At 49.1% G+C, this 21,821-nt stretch overlaps 1 protein-coding gene and 1 pseudogene across 1 annotated transcript in view; one reads left to right on the plus strand and one right to left on the minus strand.

Annotated features, from left to right (window-relative positions):
- The window catches only part of QRICH2 (glutamine rich 2), a 32,947-nt gene extending 11,126 nt beyond the window's left edge, over positions 1-21,821 (minus strand). Inside the window, 6 exon segments of the mRNA XM_042914707.1 lie at positions 325-946; positions 949-4,029; positions 19,139-19,249; positions 19,601-19,660; positions 20,842-20,922; positions 21,035-21,821. Of these exon segments, the coding sequence (XP_042770641.1) occupies positions 325-946; positions 949-4,029; positions 19,139-19,249; positions 19,601-19,660; positions 20,842-20,922; positions 21,035-21,544 (4,465 nt within the window). The 5' untranslated portion in view covers positions 21,545-21,821.
- On the plus strand, positions 5,177-7,422 carry LOC122206926 (annotated as a pseudogene).

Raw genomic sequence — 21,821 nt, forward strand, 5'->3', positions numbered from 1 at the left:
AAGGTGAAGTTGAATTCTTCCAGGTCCCCCCCGCCCCCCACACACACCCCTGGGTGCTACCGCCGCCCTTGCCCGCTGTCCTCAGCTGCTGTCCAGAGAGTCTGATGAGGCATCAGAGCCACCTTACTCTTCTGCTGAGGCTTCCTCACTTCTACTGGTTTAATTCCAGCTTTTGGACCCCCGAGGCTATGGTAGAACCCAGACTGGCTTTTCAAGAAAGGATATGCTATTGGCAACGACTCAGGAAGAAACTCAGCTGCCAGGAGAGGAGGCCGGGGGGAGGTTACAACACAGTGGTCCCTCCTCCACATAAGTGGTACCTACCCATGAGTGAAAGCAAGTACTGTAACTTCTCTAAGTCCGTCTGGCCAGCCTTCTCCTCATCCAGCTCCTTCATGTTCTCCTTGAGCTCTACATAAAGGCCAATGAGCTCTCCCATCAGACGAAATGTTTCCACTGCTATAGGGAAGCTGGGAGACAATTCATCCAGGGAATCATGTCTTTCGCTCTGGACATCGACCCTTTCCGATGAGACTCGGTAGAGATCGTTGAGAAAGACTGTACTCTCGGCAGAGGTGGCTTCTTGGCTTGGGGTAGTCCGGACAGAAATTCCAGCTGGGCCTGAGGTATGTGTTTGTTGTGGATCCATACTGACCTGGAGCCGATCTACCCCAGGAAAGCCTGGGCCCCCCGGGCCAGGGTACGTTAGGTCACGGGATTCTGGGATAGAGCATGACTGCTCGTGCTGGTCTGCACCTGGTTTTATTTGGCCGCCCTGGTCTGCGCCCGGATGTATCACGCCTGGCTGGTAAGTTTCTGATAAGCCCTCTTGGTCAGTACCTGGTGGTGCCAAGCCTTGACCGGAGAGGAGCGGTGACACCTGGCCACGCTGACCTCCGCTAGGAGGCATTACACCATGCTGATATGGATACGGTGATACAAATCTTAGCGACTCCGGGGGAATGCTGGAAAGCCACGAAGCTCTGTGCTTGATGGCATTGAGCCTTGCTGATCTCTACCGGGTTGCCTCAAGCCACGCTGATCAGTAAGAGGCTGCATGAAACCACGTGGAAGTGCACCAGGCTGGACCGAACCGCGAGGATAGGCACCAGGTGGAACCAAACCTTGTGGATAGGCACCAGGCTCCACTGAACCGGGAAGATGTGCACCTGGCTGTAGCAAACCAGGTGGATAGGCACCAGGTTGAAAAACGCCACGTGGACCTGGGCCAGGCTCTGCCAAACCACGCTGCCCCGCTCCACGTTGCACCAAACCAGGCTGACCTGCACCAGGTTGTACCAAATCGGGCTGACCTGCACCAGGCTGGACCAAACCACCCTGATCAGCACCAGGGTAGACCAAACCACGCCGATCCATTCCGGGTTGCACCAAACCAGGCTGACCTGCTCCAGGTTGGGCCAAACCATACTGACTCACTGCAGGTTGCACCAAACCAGGCTGAGCTGAACCAGGTGGGACCAAACCAGGCTGTGCTGCACCAGGTTGTGCCAAAACACGCTGATCCGTTCCAGGTTGGACCAAACCACCCAGATCCATTCCAGGTTGCACCAAGCCAGGTTGACCTGCTCCAGGTTGGACCAAACCAGGCTGAGCTGCTCCTGGTTGCACCAAACCAACCTGAGCTGCTCCAGGTTGCACCAAACCAGGCTGACCTGCTCCTGGTTGGACCAAACCAGGCTGAGCTGCTCCTGGTTGGACCAAACCAGGCTGACCTGCTCCAGGTTGGACCAAACCAGGCTGAGCTGCTCCAGGTTGGACCAAACCAGGCTGACCTGCTCCTGGTTGGACCAAACCAGGCTGAGCTGCTCCAGGTTGGACCAAACCAGGCTGACCTGCTCCAGGTTGCACCAAACCGAGCTGGGCTGCACCAGGTTGGACCAAACCACGCTGAGCTGCACCAGGTTGCACCAAACCACGCTGAGCTGCACCAGGCTGCACCAAACCAGGCTGAGCTGCACCAGGTTGCACCAAACCAGGCTGAGCTGCACCAGGCTGCACCAAACCAGGCTGAGCTGCACCAGGTTGCACCAAACCAGGCTGAGCTGCACCAGGTTGCACCAAACCAGGCTGAGCTGCACCAGGTCGGACCAAACCACGCTGACCTGCTCCAGGTCGGACCAAACCAGGATGAGCTGCACCAGGCTGCACCAAACCAGGCTGAGCCGCTCCAGGTTGGACCAAACCAGGCTGAGCTGAACCAGGTTGTGCCAAACCACGCTGACCCATTCGGGGTTGGACCAAACCACCCAGATCCATTCCGGGTTGTACCAAACCAGGCTGAGCTGCTCCTGGTTGCACCAAACCAACCTGAGCTGCTCCAGGTTGCATCAAACCAGGCTGGGCTGCTCCTGGTTGGACCAAACCAGGCTGACCTGCTCCAGGTTGGACCAAACCAGGCTGAGCTGCTCCTGGTTGGACCAAACCAGGCTGAGCTGCTCCTGGTTGGACCAAACCAGGCTGAGCTGCTCCTGGTTGCACCAAACCAACCTGAGCTGCTCCAGGTTGCATCAAACCAGGCTGGGCTGCTCCAGGTTGGACCAAACCAGGCTGACCTGCTCCTGGTTGCACCAAACCAGGCTGAGCTGCTCCTGGTTGCACCAAACCAGGCTGAGCTGCTCCTGGTTGCACCAAACCAACCTGAGCTGCTCCAGGTTGCACCAACCCAGGCTGAACTATGCCAGGTTGCACTAAACCACGCTGATCCATTCCAAGTTGGACCAAGCCACGTTGATCCATTCCAGGCTGCCCCAAATCGTACTGATCCATTCCAGGTTGGGCTGAATCTTGCTGACCCAATCCAGGTTGCATCAAACCAGGCTGATCTGCACCAAGCTGTACTAAACCAGATGGATATACATCAGGGTATACCAAATCAAGAGGATAGGCACCAGGCTGGACCCAGCCACTGGAATATGCACCAGGTTGAACCCAGTCAGGTAGATAAGCACCAGGCTGAACCAAACCACTTTCATCTACCACAGGCTGCACCAAACCACGCTGATCCATTCCAGGTTGGACCAAACCAGGCTGACCCGCACCAGGCTGGACCAAACCAGGCTGGACTAAAGCATTCTGTTCTGTGCCAGTTGGTCCCAAACCATGCTGATCGATGAGATGTGGAACCAATCCATGCTGATCCATGCCAGGCACTGCCAGTCCTTGCTGATCCATGCCGGCTATTAAAAATCCATGCCGATCCACGTGAGGAGGTACCAATCCACGCTGAGCCACATCAGGCTGTTGGTCTGTGCCAGGAAATATCATGCCGTGCTGATATGTGCTAAATGGAACCATACCGGGCTGATCTGTACTAGGTGGTTGCAAGCCTTGCCGATCTCTGCCAGGTACCAGTGGTGGCATCATACCACGCTGAGCCATGCCCTGCTCATCCATTCCAGGTGGCGTCATACCAAGCTGACCCATGCTGAGGGGTACCACACTGTGTGGGTAAGTGCTATGATGGAGCGATGCAAGCTGATCCATGCCAAGCGGTGCTGTTCCACGTTGGTCTGGCCTCGGATAGATTTGACCGTAGCTAACATGTACCCCCCCGTGCTGATCTGGGTACACATGAGGATGCTGATCTCTGATCGCGGTGGCCGAGGGCAAGTCCTGTTGAACTAGACCGGGGTGTGCCTCTCGTTCATCTTTTCTTAGATATGCTGAGGTGTGTGGCTGCAGCTCTCTAGTCCTGTGACGATCTGACTCTAGTCTGAATTGGGACACAGGTGGGTGATGGGACTTTGCCAAGCCAGCCTCGTCACGGGCCCTTGGGTGCTGTTCTCTACCAGGGGATGCAGTAGCGGGGGTGCTTTTCTTTCGTTCCCTGCCAACTCCTTCGGAGGGGTATCCCGTGGCGCTGAGTCCCGATAAGGTCCGATCGGAACCATAACCATCTGCAGAATCCACAGTTGGGTCAGCACTTGAGCGCTTGGTGGAGGCCCCGTCATCTGATGTTAAGGAAGTATGCTTTTTGCGCTTAAGGAGTCCCGTTGTTGTCTCTGAGCCCTGGTTGGAGTGGAAGAAAGAGGTGAGTAAGTGTAAGTAGAAAGTCCTCACCATGAGACACGAAGGAAAGAAAATCTGGGACGTCTGACAAGGATGACTTAGGGCCTTTGGAGAAACCTCTGGGCCCCAAGACTAAGCTGGACACAAAGACTTTGACGTTCTTGAAGGACAGGTCTCCAAAGCTTTGAGAATCTGCACATTTGCAAGTGGCACCATAAGATGTTATTTTCTAAGTTTCTTTATGTGAGAGAGAGCGTGTGCGTGTGTGTGCGCGTGCGCGCCTGAGTGGGGGAGGGGCAGAGGGAGAGGGAGAGAGACGATCCCCGGCAGGCCCTCCACTGTCAGTGTGGAGCCTGACATGGGGCTTGGACTCACGGAGCTGTGAGATCATGACCCGAGCTGAAACCAAGAGTCAGATGCTTCTCCCACTGAGCCACCCCGGTGCCCTGCCACCATAATATGTTAATTCCCTTCATAAAGGACAGCGGGAACGCTACCCAATACAAGTGATCCACTCCAACTATTGCTGGGTCTACAAACAAAGGACATGAGTCATTTTATTAAGTTTAAAATATAAGGTCTACCCCATCAGTGGCCCATTGCTGATGGTAAAAGTATACACGGCAGGGCGAGTAAACCATGTCTCCAAAATGTAAGCGCACCAACTCTTGTACTCGGAAATCCCATAGGTAAGATTTTCTCTGTGGACTCTTACAAAGGGCTGCCGGGATATATATACAGAGTCTGCAGCATTGTTTATGAAAACAGATTATCAGTAGGGGGCTGATCTAGTTAGGGGACACACCCGTACAGGAGAATACTAAGAATCCGTTAAAAGAAAATAGGGACCGTTTCCATTTCCAGCCCAAATGAAGTGACAGGAACTGGATTTACCCTCCCGTCTGTAATAACCAAAAGTCAAAAACCAAAAGCAACAACAATGAAATAGACACGCTGGAAACCGGCTAGTGGAGGCTGCCAACCCCTGAAACATGGGCAGGCCAACTACGTGAGCTCTACTGCCTTAAGAGAGTTTCCAGGCTACAGTGCCAGGAGAGGGACTCCCCGAGTTGAGGAGAGAGAGTTGAGCCTTCAGGGAGACTGAGGCCACAAGGGCTCACAGGACAGAGTATCAGAAAGAAAGGACATGCACCTAGAGAGGACTCCGGAGCTCTGCAGAGGGCCCCCTTTGGGTATCCAGCACAGAAATGATCAGCATGACTATGTGAGGAAGCTACCCAAGGTTGGGAAGGGAGCCATCTGCAAGGCTGGAGGGAACCGTGCCCAGACTCTCCTGGGGTTGGGAACGGTGCCGGTTTCTATCAGCCAGTTTGGAAAAAAACTCCTAATTCGGAGGAGAGTGCTCAGAAAGGTGTTGCCTCAGAAGTGGAGAATAAGTGGCTCTATGCCGAACGCTGCCATGAACCCCCTAAGAAAAGAACCCCAAAACATATACAGAAAAAGAAACAAGGGAATGAAAACAGGGCACGAGAATACAATTATGTAACACCAAAGAGACGCGATTGAGGAATGGGGGAATGGAAAAGACCTAAGATATATGGAAAACACATAGCAAATGGAAGACGTAAATCTATTTCATCAGTAATTAAACACCCCATCCAGGAGGCGCCTGGGTGGCTCAGTTGGTTAGGCATCTGACTCTTGATTTTTGGCTCAGGTCATGATCTCACAGTTCATAAGATTGGGCCCTGCGTTGGACTCCATGCTGATGGTGCAGAGCCTGCTTGGGATTCTCTCTCTCTCTCTCTCTCTCTCTCTCTCTCTCTCTCTGTCTCTCTCTCTCTTTCTCTCCCTCCCTCCTGCTATGCCCCTCCCTTGCTCATGCACGCACTCTCTTTATCTCCCAAAATAAATAAACTAAAAAAAAAAAAAAAAAAAAAGGAAAGAAAAAAAAGAAGCACTCCAATCTGAAGTCTCCAATCAGAAGATTTGCAGAATAGATTTAAAAACCTGATCACCGTGGGGCACCTGGGTGGCTCAGTCGGTTGAGCCTCTGACTTCGGCTCAGGTCATGATCTCGCGGTCCGTGGGTTCGAGCCCCGCGTCGGGCTCTGTGCTGACAGCTCAGAGCCTGGAGCCTGTTTCGGATTCTGTGTCTCCCTCTCTCTGCCCTTCCCCTGCTTGTGCTCTCTCTCTCTCTCAAAAATAAACATAAAAAGAAAAAAAAAACTGACCACCGTGTGCAGCTTTTTCTTTCTGCATCTGGAGGCACATGAGACCTTGTCCACAGACTAGGCAGCCATGGCCAGGGAGGACACAGCAGCAAGCACCAGCGTGTGTGTCCTGGGCAGGGGTGGTGCCGGCACAGTACGTGTTCACCTTAAAGAGGAACGTGAGGCAGAAGTCCAAGGTCACTGAGATGCCTGTATTCAAGCCCTGCATCTCTGGATGTTGCATATTGTCTATGCTGTTGTTCTAGGACAAGTTTAAGAACAGAACTCGGAGTGCTTTTAAGGACAACTGACTAACCAAGAAATAACTAATAAAAAAATCTGCTGTGTATGTGAAAATGAGGTCAGAATTCCAAAAAAGTTCAGGTCATATCAGGAGCCTTATAAGAAATGATCTGTGGTCTTATCAAAGAAGGACCCTGCCAGCCTTCAGGTAATAATAGACTCTGATAGGACTCTAAGTGGGTTTTCCTAGTTCCTAAAAAGGGAAAAGATGCTCACCATGACAATTATAAGCTGGTGACAAACGGAGGTCCAAAAAAGTTACTTCAACAAAAAGGAAAAGATTATGCTACAAAAATTGATCCTGTTCCTACCATAGAGGAGAAGTACCCCTAATATGGTTGAATGGAACCCTAAATCACAGGGTTTGCTTATTGAACAAGCTCTACCAAGAGCTAAACTGAAAGAAAGAGAAATTGTGGCAGAATCTGATGTATGTTCAAGGAAGGACATGAGAATTTGATACTTTGATAGTCTTTGATAAGCTCCAACGACACAGTCTCCCTGTGTTCAAATTTCAGCTGGGTGCTGATGATGTACTGTAGGAAGTTACCCATCAGGCTGGCGTTTATCACCCAAATGTCAGAATCATGGCCGGCTTCATGGATTTTGATGACAACGGGGTGTTCGAAGGACTTAGAGGAGAACCAATTCATGAATTTAACAAACGTGGTGCCTTGAACACCACAGAACATTTTGATCAACTACAAGACAGTAACAACAAAATTCTGGGAGACTCCCAAGGAGGCTTGAGGTTGGCAGATGGACTATGGCCAATGCTGAACACATTCTGGAAACTGGATTTCAAAACGATAGGGTGGGTGAACTCTTAGAAAAGTACATGCACTCTTATGATATTCCTTTAGTAAAAGATGAATCATTGGACATAGCCACCACTGTCTTACAGAAGATTCTATAAACAAGCATTCTTCAAGAAGACCTCTTTCCTCTGGAGGCAACAGATACAAGAACTGCTTGTCCATTCATCTTGCTACAAAACTCTTATTTATAATATATTCTTGCCCTTGAAGGTTTCCTTTGCGCTGCTCAAGTATCTTCAGACACACTGAATCTATCGACTGGAAGTTCCTTTTTCTTCACCTCGCTCAATACACTCCTCACCATATTTTTTGACAGATTAAAGAAACAAATAAACCTTAAAGCAAAATTTGAAAAGTAACGCCCAACTTATCCAAAAATTAATTTTGGAGTTCATGTTATCACAAAGTTTTTGAAGACTTTCTTTTTTATACTGGCCAAGTTGGTAGAAGTTAAAACAGAAGTTTTATGAAATGGTGAAATAATGTGCATGATTCTAAGTATTGTTCTTTTTATAATTTGGGTGAATTATGCTGATGCTATATATTATCCTGAAATTGTGTTATGTGTGATTATTTTGTTTTAGGAACATATTTATCAGAAATGATTGGCACTTGGTGTTGAAAAACTCTGGGTGCCCACATGTCACTGGTCTTTACAAAATGTTCTATAGCGGAGGTGCCTGGGTGGCTCAGTCAGTTAAGCGTCTGACTTTTGATTTTGGCTCAGGTCAGGATCTCAGGGTTGTGAGATTCAGCCCCTTGTGGGGCTCTGCACTGGGTGTGGAGCCTGCTTAAGATTCTCTCTCTCCCTCTACCCCTCCCCCCTCACTTGCACTCTGTCTAAAAAAATAAATAAATAAAATTTAAAAACCCAAAATGTTCTATAATGAAGCACTGATAATACACATGAAATGAAAAGCAAAAACAAAAAAATAAAACTGATTCATGATCCAATTATATGCTGTCTGTAAGAGACATATATTAGACTCAAAGAAACAAACAAGTAGAAAGTAAAAAGATAGAAAACAATAAACCATGCAAATACTAATCAAAAGAGAGCTGGAGGGATGCCTGGCTGGCTCAGTCAGTGCACCATGCAACTCTTAATCTTAGGGTTGTGAGTTTGAGCCCCATACTGGGTGTAGAAATTACTCCCCCCCACCCCCAAAAGAAAAGAACAGAAGAGAGCTGGAGTGACTGTACTAACATCAGACAACATTGTTAATAGAGACAAAGAAAGACATTTTATACTGACACAAGAGTCAATTCATTAGAAAGACCTAATAATTTTTAAAAAATATATGAACTGAGCAACAGAGCTCTAACATACATAAAAAACCGGACAGAATTAAAGGGAGAAATAAACAATTCAACAATAATAGTTGCAGACTTCAATACCCCACTTTTTTTTTTTAATTGTTTAATGTTGATTTTTGAGAGAGAGAGAGAAAGAGTGCAAGTGGAGGAGGGGCAGAGAAAGAGGGAGACACAGAATCTGAAGCAGGCTCCAGGCTCTGAGCTGTCAGCACAGAGCCAGACATGGGGCTCGAACTTATGAACCATGAGATACGCTGGGTGGGACACTTAACCGTTGACTGAGCCACCCAGGCGCCCTGATACCCCACTTTCAATAGGGATAGAACAAATAGGTAGAAGATCAACCAGGAAATAGAAGACTTGAACAACACCATAAACCAACTGGACCAGCAAATATCTGTACAACACTTCACATAACAAGATCTGAATAAACATTTTCCACAATAGACCACATGTTAGGCCACTAGAACGCAAACAAAACACAAAACACAGGAAAAAATAAAGATGTTTTCAGTCATATAAATACAAGCTGAAATTCATCAGCAGCAGACTCACACTATAAGAAATGTTAAATGAAACCCATCAGGCAGACAGAAAATGATACCAGATGGAAACCTGGATCTACACAAAGGGACAAAAAGCACTGGAAATGGAAACTACATGGATGAATCTATAAGATGGTTTTCTTATGACTCAAATCTCTTTGAAAGATAATTGACTGAACAAAATAAGAACAATGTATTGTAGGGTTTATAACACATGTGGAAGTAAAATGCACGACAACAACAGCACAAAGCATGAGCTGGCAAACAATGGCCACGGGCCAAATCCAGCCCATCATCTGTTTTGTTAATGATAGTTTATTGGGACACAGGCACACTGATTCATTTATGTATTGTTTATGGTTATTTTCACATAATAACAAGAGTTGAGCAATTGTGACAAAGACTATATGACCCACAAAACCTAAAATATTTACTTGCCTCCTCTAGAAAAAGTTTGCTGACCCCAGAAATAAAAGCCCCTGGAAATATGCCATTGTAAAGTCCTTATACTACGTGAAGGTGGACTGTGATTAAGCTAAAGAGGTATAAATCTATAAACCCTAAAGCAACCACTAAAATAACAAAGACTTGGAGCGCCTGGGTGGCTTAGTCAGTTGAGTGTCTGACTTAGGCTCAGGTCATGATCTCACAGTTCATGAGCTGCTGTCAGCGCAGAGCCTGCTTCAGATCCTCTGTCCCTCTCCCCCTCCCCCCACATGCTCTCAAAAAAATAAATAAAACATTAAAAAAATAACATAAAATAACAAAGACTTGTAGCTAATAAGCCAACAAAAGAGGTTACAAACAAAAACAGTCAAATAATACAAAAGAAGAAGACAAAGAGGGAAAAAGGAACAAAAAGCAGATGGAATGATAGAACACTAATAGCAGGATGATAACTCAACCCTAATGATATCAATAATCACACTAAATATAAATGATCTAAACAGCCGGATTAAAAAGCAGAGATTGTCGGATTGGTTAAAAAAGCAAGACCAACTCCATGTCACTCGTAAGAAAAAACTTCATATAGAGAGACACAAATAGTTTAAAACAAAAAGAATGGGAGAAAGTACACCACACTCACACATGTATAAGAAAAAAAAAAAAAGCTGGAATCACAGTATTAATATTAGACGAGGTAGATTTCAGAAAGAAAAATATTACTAGGGATAAAAAGGTGATTTCTTCATATAAGGAGATCAATTCATGAAGAGAGCATAACAATCCCAAATATTTGTGCACCTAATAACAGAGCTTCAAAATATGTGACACAAAACCTGACAGAACTACTACAAGGAGATATGGATAAATCCACAATTATAGTCAGATATTTCACTACCTTTCCCTCAGTAATTGACAAGTAGGCAGAAAGTCAGCCAGGACACTGTATTCATTTTCTGGAGCTGTTACAACAAACAGACTGGGTGCCTTGAACAACAGAAATTTGTTGTCTCACAGCTCTGGAGGCGAGGAGGTTGAGATCCAGGTGTGGCAGGGGTGGTTCCTTCTGAAGCTGTGACGGAGAATCTGTTCCATGCTTTCTTCTAGCCTCTGGTGGCCTCAGGCATTCACTGATGGCTATCTTCTCCCAACCATCTCCGGACAATCATCTCTCTATGTGTGTCTCTTTCTGTCCAAGTTTCCCCCTTTTATACAGACTCACTTATATTGGATTATGGCCCACCTTAATGACCTCATCTTAACTTGATCTTCTGCAAAGACCCCATTTCCAAATAAGGTCGCATTTACATGGCAGGGTTAGGACTTCAACACCTTCTGGAGGGGTGGGGGTGGGGGGACACAGAGTTTAACCCAACAGATACAGTAAACCTGAACAAAACTATAACCCATGTGACTTGACTGACATTTATAGGATACTTGCCCCAAGGATAGCAGAGGACACATTGTTCTCAAGTGCACACAAGCATTTACCAAGAGAGACCATGCTCTGGGCCATAAAATATACATCTAACAATTGAAAAGGATCCAGGTTGTACACATTATATTTCTTGACCACAATGGAATTAGAAATCGGTGACAGAAAGATCCATGGAAAATCCCCAAATATTTAGAAACACAATAAGACTGCTAAATAGATCATAGATGAAAGAAGAAATCAAAAGGGATATAGAAAGTATCTTGAACTGTATACTAGAATTTGTGGGCTGCTGCTAGAGCAATACTTAGGGACATATTTATATAGCACTAAATGCCAATACTGAAATAGAAAAAAGGCTCAGCTTGCACTTCAAGGAACTAGCAAAAGAAGAGATTAAACCCAGAACAAGCAGAAGAAAGGAAACGTTAAAGGTCTGAGCAGAAAGCAGAAAACAACAAAGAAAATCAATAAAATGAAAAAACAAGCTATTTGGGTAAAGCAACGTGATTGATAAACCTCTAGACACACTGATGAGGAATAAGAGAAGACATAAATTACCAACATCAGGAATGTCATCAGGGAAATGCAAGTTAAAACAGGATACCACTACACAACTATGAGTATGGCCAAAATCTGGAACACTGACAACAGCAAATGCTGACAAGGATACGGAGCAACAGAACTTTCCATTCGTTGTTGGTAGGAATGCAAAATGGCACAGCCACTGTGGAAGACAGTTGGCGGTTTCTTACAAAACGGAACATATTCTTTCTATATCCCAGCAATCACGGTGCTTGGTATTTACCCAAAGGAGTTGAAAACTTACGTCCACACAAAAACCTGCACGCAGATGCTTACAGCAATCTCATTTATAATTGCCAAAACTTGGAAGCAACCAAGATGCCCTTCGAGTAGGTGAATGGATAAACAAATTGTGGTCCAGCCCAGATAATGGAATATTATACAGCGCTAAAAAGAAATGAGCTATATCAAGTCATGAAAAGACATGGAGGAAACTTGGGGCGCTTGGGTGGCTCAGTGGATTGAGTGTCCGACTCTTGATTTCGGCTCAGGTCATGACCCCAGGGTTGTGGGATTGAGCCCTGCGTTGGGCTCCATGGTGAGTGTGGAACCTGCTTAAGATTCTGTCTGCCTCCCTCTGCCCCTCCCCTGCTCATGCTCTGTCTCTCTGTCTCAAAAACAAGTAAACATTAAAAACAACAACAAAAAAAACTATGGACTTTGAGTGACATTATGAGTCTATGTAGGTTCACCAGTTGTAACAAACGTACGCTCTGTTGGGGGATGTTAGTGGGGGAGGCTATGCAGGTAGGTGTGGGCAGAAGGCAGATGGGAAATCTTTATACCTTCTTCTCAATTTCTTTCTTTCTTTTTCTTTTCTTTTCTTTTCTTTTCTTTTCTTTTCTTTTCTTTCTTCCTTCCTTCTTTCTTTCTTTCTTTCTTTCTTTCTTTCTTTCTTTCTTTCTTTCTTTCTTTCTTTCTTTCCTTCCTTCCTTCCTTCCTTCCTTCCTTCCTTCATTCCTTCCTTCTTTTTTTTTAAGCAGGCTCCACACCTAATGTGAGGTTTGAATTCACAATCCCGTGATGAAGAGTCACATGTTCCACTGGTGGAGTCAGCCAGGAGCCCTTATGCCTTCCACTCAATTTTGCCATGAACCTAAAACTCTACAAAGACAAAGTCTGGGGGTGCCTGGGTGGCTCAATCGGTTAAGCATCCGACTTCAGCTCAGGTCATGATCTCCTAGTCCATGAGTTCGAGCCCTGTGTCAGACTCTGTGCTGAGAGCTCAGAGCCTGGAGCCTGCTTCAGATCCTGTGTCTCCCTCTCTCTCTGCCCCTCCCCTGTTCATGCTGTCTCAAAAATAAATAAAAACGTTAAAAAATTAAAAAAAAATAAAAAGATAAAGTCTATTTTTTTAAATCAATTTTTAAACGTGGGGGAAAAACATGCCGTTCCGTAAGCCCCACTACCCTCTTTCAGGCACATCTAATCCTGACCAGAGGCTGTGCTGTGATCCCCGTGACTATCATTTTTTAGTCAGGATCCAAGTTCCCGTGATTATAATCTTTATTTTTCTCTCCTTGATTTTTTCTTTTAAGCAATCTCTACACCCATTGTGGGGCTCGAACTCACAACCCCAAGGTCGAAGAATGGCATGCTCTACGGACTAAGCCAGCCAGGGGCCTCCACCACCGCCCCCTCCCCCCAGCCCCCAGTGATAATCTTAAATGTCATTCGCAACTTGTTCCACATCGATTGAGCAGCATCTGTAAAGCTGCAAAAACGCACAGCTCTCGGTAGGGGACCCTGGCCAGGGTGAGGCTGGCACCACCCAGGGTTAGTGTGTACTCCTTGGACCCTGGGAGCCCTTAAAATCTTTGCGAAACAATTTCCTACTATTCGAATCACCTACAAGATCCCAGGAAGCACGAAAGATTTACAACGTCTTAGGGCCTCACCTTGGCAGAGCGCAATACTTCCCTCTGAGGTCAGGAGCCTCACTGGTGACGCTTGATGGCCCACCTGCAATCCTAGCCCTGGAACTACTCGGTGAGGCCCCAAACCATTTAACAAAAACACCGGTTCAACGACCTGGACTCGTTTTCTCCTGCCGTCTCACAAATTGCCACAGACATAGACACCGAAAACGACACGAGTTTAGAGTCGGTTATCTCACTGTTTCCATGGGTCATGAGTCTGGACATGTTTTATCTGTGTGCTCCATCAGGGCCCTCAGCCTGCAATCTAGGCCAAGCTGCGGCCTTATCTCAGGCTCAGCACTGTTGCCAGAACTCAGCTCCTCGTGCCCGGCTGTAGCTCTTAGCTCCTAGAGGCCACTCTCGATCCCAGCCACTCGGCCCCCTCCACAGGGGCCAGACTCGGGTTTCACTTTCTTGAGAAGGGTTCACCTGATTAGGTCAGGACCACCCAATCCCTCCTGAGATTAACTCAAAGTCAGTGTATTAGCAGCCTAATTATGGGAGAGGTACCAAATCATATCCACAGGTTCTGCCCACACCCGAGGGGATTATACAGGTGTGCGCAGCAGAGGGCAGGAGTCTTGGCAACCATTTTAGGGTTCTGCCTGTCACCTAGAGAGGCCTACTGGAGTTAAAATCAATCACTACAAACAACAACAAACAAAAGAGGAAGAGAGGGAGGGAGGGAGGGAAGAAGGAAGGAAGGAAAGGAAAGGAAAGGAAAGGAAAGGAAAGGAAAGGGAAGGAGGGAAGGAGGGAAGGAAGGAAGGAAGGAAGGAAGGAAGGAAGGAAGGAAGGAAAGGAAGGAAGGGAGGGACGGAGGGAGTGAGGGAGGGGAAAGAAAACCGACTGCATGCAAAGATTTTGAAGGCAAATCTTAAAAGACACCCAATGTATTAATGTATTGCTCGTGTCAGAAAACCATTCCAGAACCAATTGCTGTGGACTTTGTGTCCGTCCAGGTTGCTGCCTGACATTTGGAAACAATATTGGAAAAGTTCAGCTAAACCTACAAGACTAGACAACCATTCATGAACTGCCCTCAAGAGGAAGAAGGGGACTGTATTACCTGTTCCTGATGGCTGCCATTACAAACTACCCCACAACTTAGTGGCTTCAGAGAGCACAGATTTCTTATCGTACAGGTCGAAAGGGCAGAATTCCAAAGCTAGTTTCACTGGGCTGGAGTCAAGGTGACTGGCAGGTGCTGATTGTACAGGCTCTCGCCTTCTCCAGCTTCTTAGACTTGCTGGCATTCCTTGGCTTGTGCCTGCATGGCTCCAATCTCTGCTTCTGTGGCCACATTTCCTTCCCCTCCTCGGTAGTAGAATCTTCTGCCTCCCTCTCATCAGGACCTTTGTGATCACACCACTGGGCCCACCCAGATGATCCAGAATAAGCCCCCATCTCAAAATCCTTAACTGCTTCACATCTGCCAGGTCCCTTCTGCCATGTAAATCAACGTTATTCAGCTTGCCACAGCGCCTAAAACTAAAGCTACAGTTTACGATCCTGGAAAAATGGATATAACGGTTATGGTGGGGGGATGGAATGGGGTTTTTGAAAAGTTGGTCATTTTGGGGGCGCCTGGGTGGCTCAGCTGGTTGGGCGACTAACTTCGGCTCAGGTCACGATCTCGCGGTTTGTGAGTTCGAGCCCCGCGTCGGGCTCTGTGCTGACAGCTCAGAGCCTGGAGCCTGCTTCGGATTCTGTGCCTCCCCCTCTCTCTCTCTGCCCCTCCCCTGCTCTCACGCTCTGTGTCAATAATAAATAAACGTTAAAAAAAAATCATTGAAAAAAGAGTAAAGTTGGTCGTTTTTGTTACTGGCATCAGATGAGACCCACATCATAGCTGAGGATCACGGGAATTGAAAATAACGGGTGCCAGGCCTGACCTCCTAACATGAACCGCACTTCAGACTCATCCCCTAGATTTCTAAACAACAAACTGTAACTACTCACCCCCCCTCCAGCTGGGAAAATCTGGAAAACAGCCATCTGTTGCTCTGTCCCTTACACCCTGCGCCAAGTTCAAGGATCTTGGAGGCAGAGATGCCAGGTGCTCTATGTTAAGACAACTTATCAACTCTCACCTTTCAAGATAGTCAATACCATGGGACTTTCCTACCAAAGTGTATCTCGTGCCGGCTCTCCTCCTCACTTCAGCAAGCCTAAGGTGGTGTCGTTTATGATGGACCATCAATTTACGTACCGGTAGAAAAAGGAAAATGCTGCCAATCAATTACAAAATACCATCAACTCAAAGACACAACCTGATTTCAGAGACGCTAAAATGTGAGGGGCGGGGGGGGGGGGAATGTACATCTTGGAATCAATGGGTCTATTTTGAGTCAAAATACATTTCTTTCAAGCCCCTCCTTCCCTGTTAGCCTGTTAGGTTGTGATCTGAACGAGGAGGATGTAAGATGAACTCGTCTCTACACAGGATTCATCTAGCGCTCCCTCCTGGACTGGGGCTTTCAGTCCTTCCCGCCTTAAATGAGATCTGCACCCCCCAATCCACAGAACCTACCTACTATGTCCTTGACGCCGAGACATTACGACATTTTAATTTCTGTTTCCCCGGGGATGTGCCATTTTGCCCAGGTAGATGAGAGCAGGGTCAGTCTTGGGAAGCCCTTCCTCCCGATTGCGCCACTGTTCTTTGGGTCCTGAAGCAGAAGATATCTAAATGCTGATCCCAACTTCACAGTTGTACTGGAATACAACTTTTAATTTTTGCTTTCTACTCTGTTTAGAGGCCACAAAGCTTTGAAGAGAAAATGCCCTTTATCTCGGACAGGCTATCTCTGCAAGAGAACGTCTGTGCTCAGGGTCCGTGGGCCTGGTAAAATGGTTGCTGAAAAATTCTTCCATTGTTAAATGCCCGTCACAAAGGGATCTAGCTGGAAATTCAGATTCAACACTGTGATGACAGGAGAGTGGGGAAGCTTTTTCCTCCCTTAACGAAAGTTTTGATTGGTGGGCTAGGGTAGGCTCTTCTTGGTTCTGACCCCTAGTAGTAAGACAGGAGGAGGGAAGGAGAGGCAGCAGAAGCAACATCATCATTCTTGGGTATATGTGAGAATTAAGGCCACCCACCCAATCAAAGGAGGGAGGCAGAGACTCTGAGCACAGTGAGGCGAGGTGTTGATCACCAAATGTTAATCAACGTCCTTGCAAGAGTGGGCATCTGACCGACGGGCACACTCTGGGCAGTTACAGCAGACAGTTTATCTCCTAGCACGCAAGTCCCTCCCCTGGTTCCTCATTGGCTGAGTGCTACAGAGGTAAGTCCCTCCCCTGATTCCTCACTGGCTGAGTACTACGGAGGTTACAGCCTTACCCGGAAGTCGCCTATCCCATGTAAGGCAAAAAGTAGTCAGACTGGAACAAATGTACATTCTTTGAGGTGACGCAGAGACTTCAGTTTTTGGGCGCATGCTCATTGCAAAGCCCACAAAAAATAAGGCCTCGAATCAGAGACGGGAGGGGGGGGTGGGGAGAACCAGGAAGTGACGTGTCTAAAGGTTTGGGACTCCATTATGGCGGTGGGGGTGGGGGGGGGGGGTTCATACATGTTCCAATAGATTGTAAACCTACTGTTAGCATAGCTTTTATCTGGTATTTCTGAAAACGAATCATCTCCCTTACTTCTTACGGTATACAAAGTTGTAAAGAACACCCTGTTGCCCCTCAGAATATGCCTTTGGCTGGCACTGGGCTGTGTCCCCAAGTACATTCAACTCCTGGGACGGGCACCTTCCTCCTCAGTTCTGAGCTCCCATAACCATAGCTGCTACGTGTGTGCTTGCAGCCTTCCTCCTCCAGATCAAAACACAACTCCTTTCCCATGTCTGGCGTTCCAGATATGATATTGACTCCTCTGTGCTGATCACCCCTGTACTCACCGTCCCAGTGTGTGTCCTGACCCCCTACTTAGGATACAGGCAGATGCTGTGCCTCGGCATCGCCTCAGAGCTACCGCCCACCGGCCAAAACACATAGTTGACCTTAACGATGCTGAGTTTTGGGGCGCCTGGGTAGCTCAGTCAGTTAAGCATCCAACTCTTGATTTTGGCTCAGGTCATGATCTCGCAGCTCATGGGTTTAAGCCCTGCATCGGACTCTGCGCTGATAGCATGGAGCCTGCTTGGGATTCTTTCTCCCGCTTTGCTTGCTCTCTCTTTCAAAAAGCTTTAAAAAAAAACACGCTGATTTTTGAAATCCTAATTTCATAAAGGGTCCCACCAACAGTGCAAGAACGATGGGGCTCCGGCAGGTCTGTCGTGTTTTCTCAGCCTGACACAGGGACGCTCTCCACGCGTTCATTTTGGTCTGTGCGGCAGGTGGACTCGTCATTACCAGAACTTGTTCTCTTGCGTTCTCAAAGATGTTTTCATGTTTATAATCTATCCTCATTTGCTCCTGGGCTTGTTCACGATTACGAGCAACTGTCAAAACACACACACTTTCTTACCTCCGGAGAAGCGAAAATGTCTAAAGGCGCTTATATTGTGCTTAGTTATAGGTCTGGCAGGTGTCTCCTATGGCACCTTGAGAAAATGCGTAGTTCACTTAAAACAGATACTGGTACGTGCACAAAACCTTTGGCTTAAAACACACACACACACACACAGCAAAAGCAGAGGCAACCTTTTTCCAGGCCATTCCTTTCGTTTGCAGGGTCCTCTTCCAACTCCTCTGAAGATGCACCCCCATTCAAAAAGCACCCACGTAATAGTGAACGTGCCCCAGATGGCCACTTGGTGGCGCCAAAAGGTCCATTGTCTCCCTGGTTTGTGTGAGTAGTGGGGTGGGGGGAGAGGGTGCTCCTTTCTGAGTAATCCAGAGGCACAAAGCCAGGAGAAGGGGAATGTCCAGACCAAAAGGGCAACTGATCCTCGTCCTTGAGGGCCATTTGAGAATACCCATTTTATTCAGGCGGAGACAGGGTGGGGATCTAAAAACGATTTGGTTACCCTGTGCACCGCCTGAGGACGGGCAGACGATTGCATGCACCCATGTGTCAAAGTCATCAGCACAGGGCCCCCTAAAGACGTTTTATTTCCAAGGTGGGTCATCTTTGTCCACTAAGAGTGAAGGGACTCAGGCATCTCAGAACAGACTGTAAAGGAACTTTGAAAAGCTACAAAAGCAAATCAAAACTATACTCAGGTACCATTTTCCATCCAACTGGGGACAAAAAGGGTACTGGAAGACAGGGCTGGTGGGGACTCAAGAAACAAGTTCTCTCCCACATTGTTGGTCGGGGGTTAAACTGGAAGCATTTCCGCGGAGGACTGTTTGGCAAAAATCAGCCAAATCACAAACCCACATTCCATTTCTGGGAATCTGCCCTGAGGGTATGTTTGCATGTGTGAAGGTCACATTGGAACGTGGTTTGTTACAAGATAGGAAAAAAACCACATAAAACACCCATAATAGAAAACATGAAATTATGAACATCCACGTAATGGAATATTGTGCAGTAGTAAAAAGGGAGAGAGGTTCAGGGGAGCCCCACCCGAGACCACGGCCCAGCCCCCCCCCCCCCCAATTTGTTCACCGCTTGTGAGGACCTCCAGCCATCAGTAATTGCTTGCTCTAGCTCCTCCCAGGTGACCATGGTGACTTCTTCTCCAACAGGCATCAAACTCAGCTTCCGGCCCACTAGATCCTGACAGTAATCGACAACAAGAAGACAGACACACACACACCCCTAGTTTAGTCCCTGAAAGCTTCAGGAACAGAACTGAGCTAACAGAACCGTAGCCCTAGCCCTGAGGACAAGTCACTGTCCTTCATGTGACCAGTGAGTCTTGGGCAGCCAGTTTCCTGTCCCACGAGGGCTCCTTGTGGGACACCCGGACAGGAATGGGAAGGATTTCCCCTCAATCCAGGGGCAGTGCCCAGAGGGCAGAGGGCATCATCGAACCCCAGAGGGACACAGACCTCTGGGGTGGGAGTCTAGACATCTTCCCCTGCTGCCTCCTTGAGGGCCCTTTGTCACAGAGCTTGCCCATATTACCAGGAATTTGTCCCGTTCTCTGATTTTCTTCTCTAGTTCATCCAACCGTTGGAAGGCTTTCTGGAAAAAGAGTTCAGAGACTGAGGATCAAAACAGCTCCTCTTGTGCCGCCCCACCCCACCCCACCCCACGCACAAGGAGAAGAAAGGAGGTGTGCTGATCTAGGAGGGGAGGAGGGTAGAGGTAGGGCTGGTTAAGTCAAGGCTCTTCTTTTCCTTTCCAGCCAACTAGAGGAAGGGAAGTGGGGGGAGGGCAGTGGAGGAGGGACTGGGGGACAGCGGGTCAAGAGCAAATGCTAGGGCAGGAATGGAGCCTTGGGTCCCGGGATTCATTTCATCCTACCCACCGAGGAAACATCCCAGCCCTGCTGACTGAGGCTGATTAAGCCTCTCAAGGACAAAAATTATCAGGCACTTCCAGGGTGTCTGAACGTCTGTGTGGTTGAAAGAGAAAAGCACCCCAAAAGAGCCAAGACAAATTGCTAAAACTTAAGTTGCTCCATAGGACTTCTGCAAACCTCCAGAATGTAGGAATCTCAAGGTAAAACAAGCCTTTAGTCTAAAAACAAAAAACACAACACCCTACCCCCGCCCCCCCCCCCCCCCCCCAACACTACATTTCAAAAAGAAAAGCTTCCCAGAGTGAAAATGAGTCCCGCTGGGCGCTCAAGGCCTGGGACCCCAGGTAGAAGGTGGTCACTGGCTCCCACCGCCTTCTTTGAGCTGTTCTGCGCCGCCCCCGCCCCCGCCCCCGCCCCCCAGCCTCGGCGGGAGAGGGGGAGGGGGGTGCTTCTTCCTAATTGCCCCTCCTCCTCCCTCCAGCTCCGAGCCCCTGGGCGGCCTCCTGAGGGCCTGAAATAAGAGCACTGCCTCGTGCTTCCGGTCCCTACAGTGCCACTTCCTTCTCCAAGGAAACCGAGACCCAAGTGCAGGAGCCGATGCCCGCGGCGGCTGTGTGACCACGGCGCTCTCTCCATCTCAGGCCCTCCTCTAGGACGGGGATTGGGCTTTCAACACCCACCATCTTACTTTATGCTTGTTTAAAGGAAATTGGCTCAAAGAATATTCTGAGAAGTTGTCAGCTCCCCCCCCCCCCCCCCCCACCATGTCCCACACTGGGCCCGCTCAGGATCCCTAGGTGTCTGAGAACTGGTGGTGGAGCGGCGAGGAAAAGCGCCGCGTGGGAGGGGGCGACTCATCCGCGAGGCGGGGGTCCCCGCCTCCCTCACCAGGGGACCTCACCTCGGAATGCTCCTGCGCCTTTTCCTTGGCTTCTTTCAAGGCTTGCACATCGTCTGCGACATCGTGCAGCAGCACCGTGGCCTGCAAGGTCGAGAAGGGCCGCTCGGTGGCCTGGCGCCCCCGCCGCGCCCGCGCCTCCCTGCCGGGGACCCCCCTCCGCTTGGGGAGAGGCCTGTCGGCCACCCGCGCTCACCTTGGTGGCGCTGGCCCGCTCGCCGTCCTGCTCGCCGTCCTTCCCGATTTTCACCGGCCCTCCTCGAGCCCTGTCCGGCAGCAGCACGGCCATCTCCCCCTCCGGCCAGTCCTGGGAGTCCACGGGCAGCCGGCCCACGGGATAAGTAAGGTGCTGCACGTGGCTCATGATGCCCTGCACCTGGCTTGTGACGGTCTTGAGCTGCTTGCTGAGGTCCTTCACCTGGCTCTCCAGCGCCGGCGGCCTGGCCGAGCTGCTGCGCGGCTTCTCTTTGGGCACAGCCAGCTGCGGGGCGCTGAGCGCGGTCCGCGGGAGCTCCGAGGAGCGACTCGACTCGGGCGACGGCGACTGGAAGTTGATGCGCACCTCCTGCAGGTTGAGGCTCCGGAGCATGGCCACGATGAGCGTGTGCAGGGCCGTGAAGTTGACGGCGCCCACCTCCGGGGTGCCGATGGCCAGGTCGGCCAGCTCCCGGAGGGAGACCGTGGCGGTCGCCGTCGCGGGCGGCATCGTGCGCCTTCTCAGCGGGGGTCCGCGCCCGCCACGTCCCCCTCACTGCCCGCCGCGCCCCTGGCGCTCTCCGGAGCACGAGTCACCGTCTGCAGCGCTCGGAAGACGGAGGGAGGAAGGGCCCGGCCGCCAGGCTTCCCCCTCTTTGCTCTCAGGGACGGGCGCCCGCCTCCCCGGCGGGGTCCGGCCGCCACCTACCCTGCGCAGTCCGGTCTCCGCTCTCCCGTCTCCCAGCTCCCCGAGCTCGAGCCCTGGGCCGCCCTCCCCTCGCGCAGGG

The sequence above is a fragment of the Panthera leo genome, chromosome E1 (genome assembly GCF_018350215.1).
Source record: "Panthera leo isolate Ple1 chromosome E1, P.leo_Ple1_pat1.1, whole genome shotgun sequence".
Classification (NCBI taxonomy): Eukaryota; Metazoa; Chordata; class Mammalia; order Carnivora; family Felidae; genus Panthera; species Panthera leo.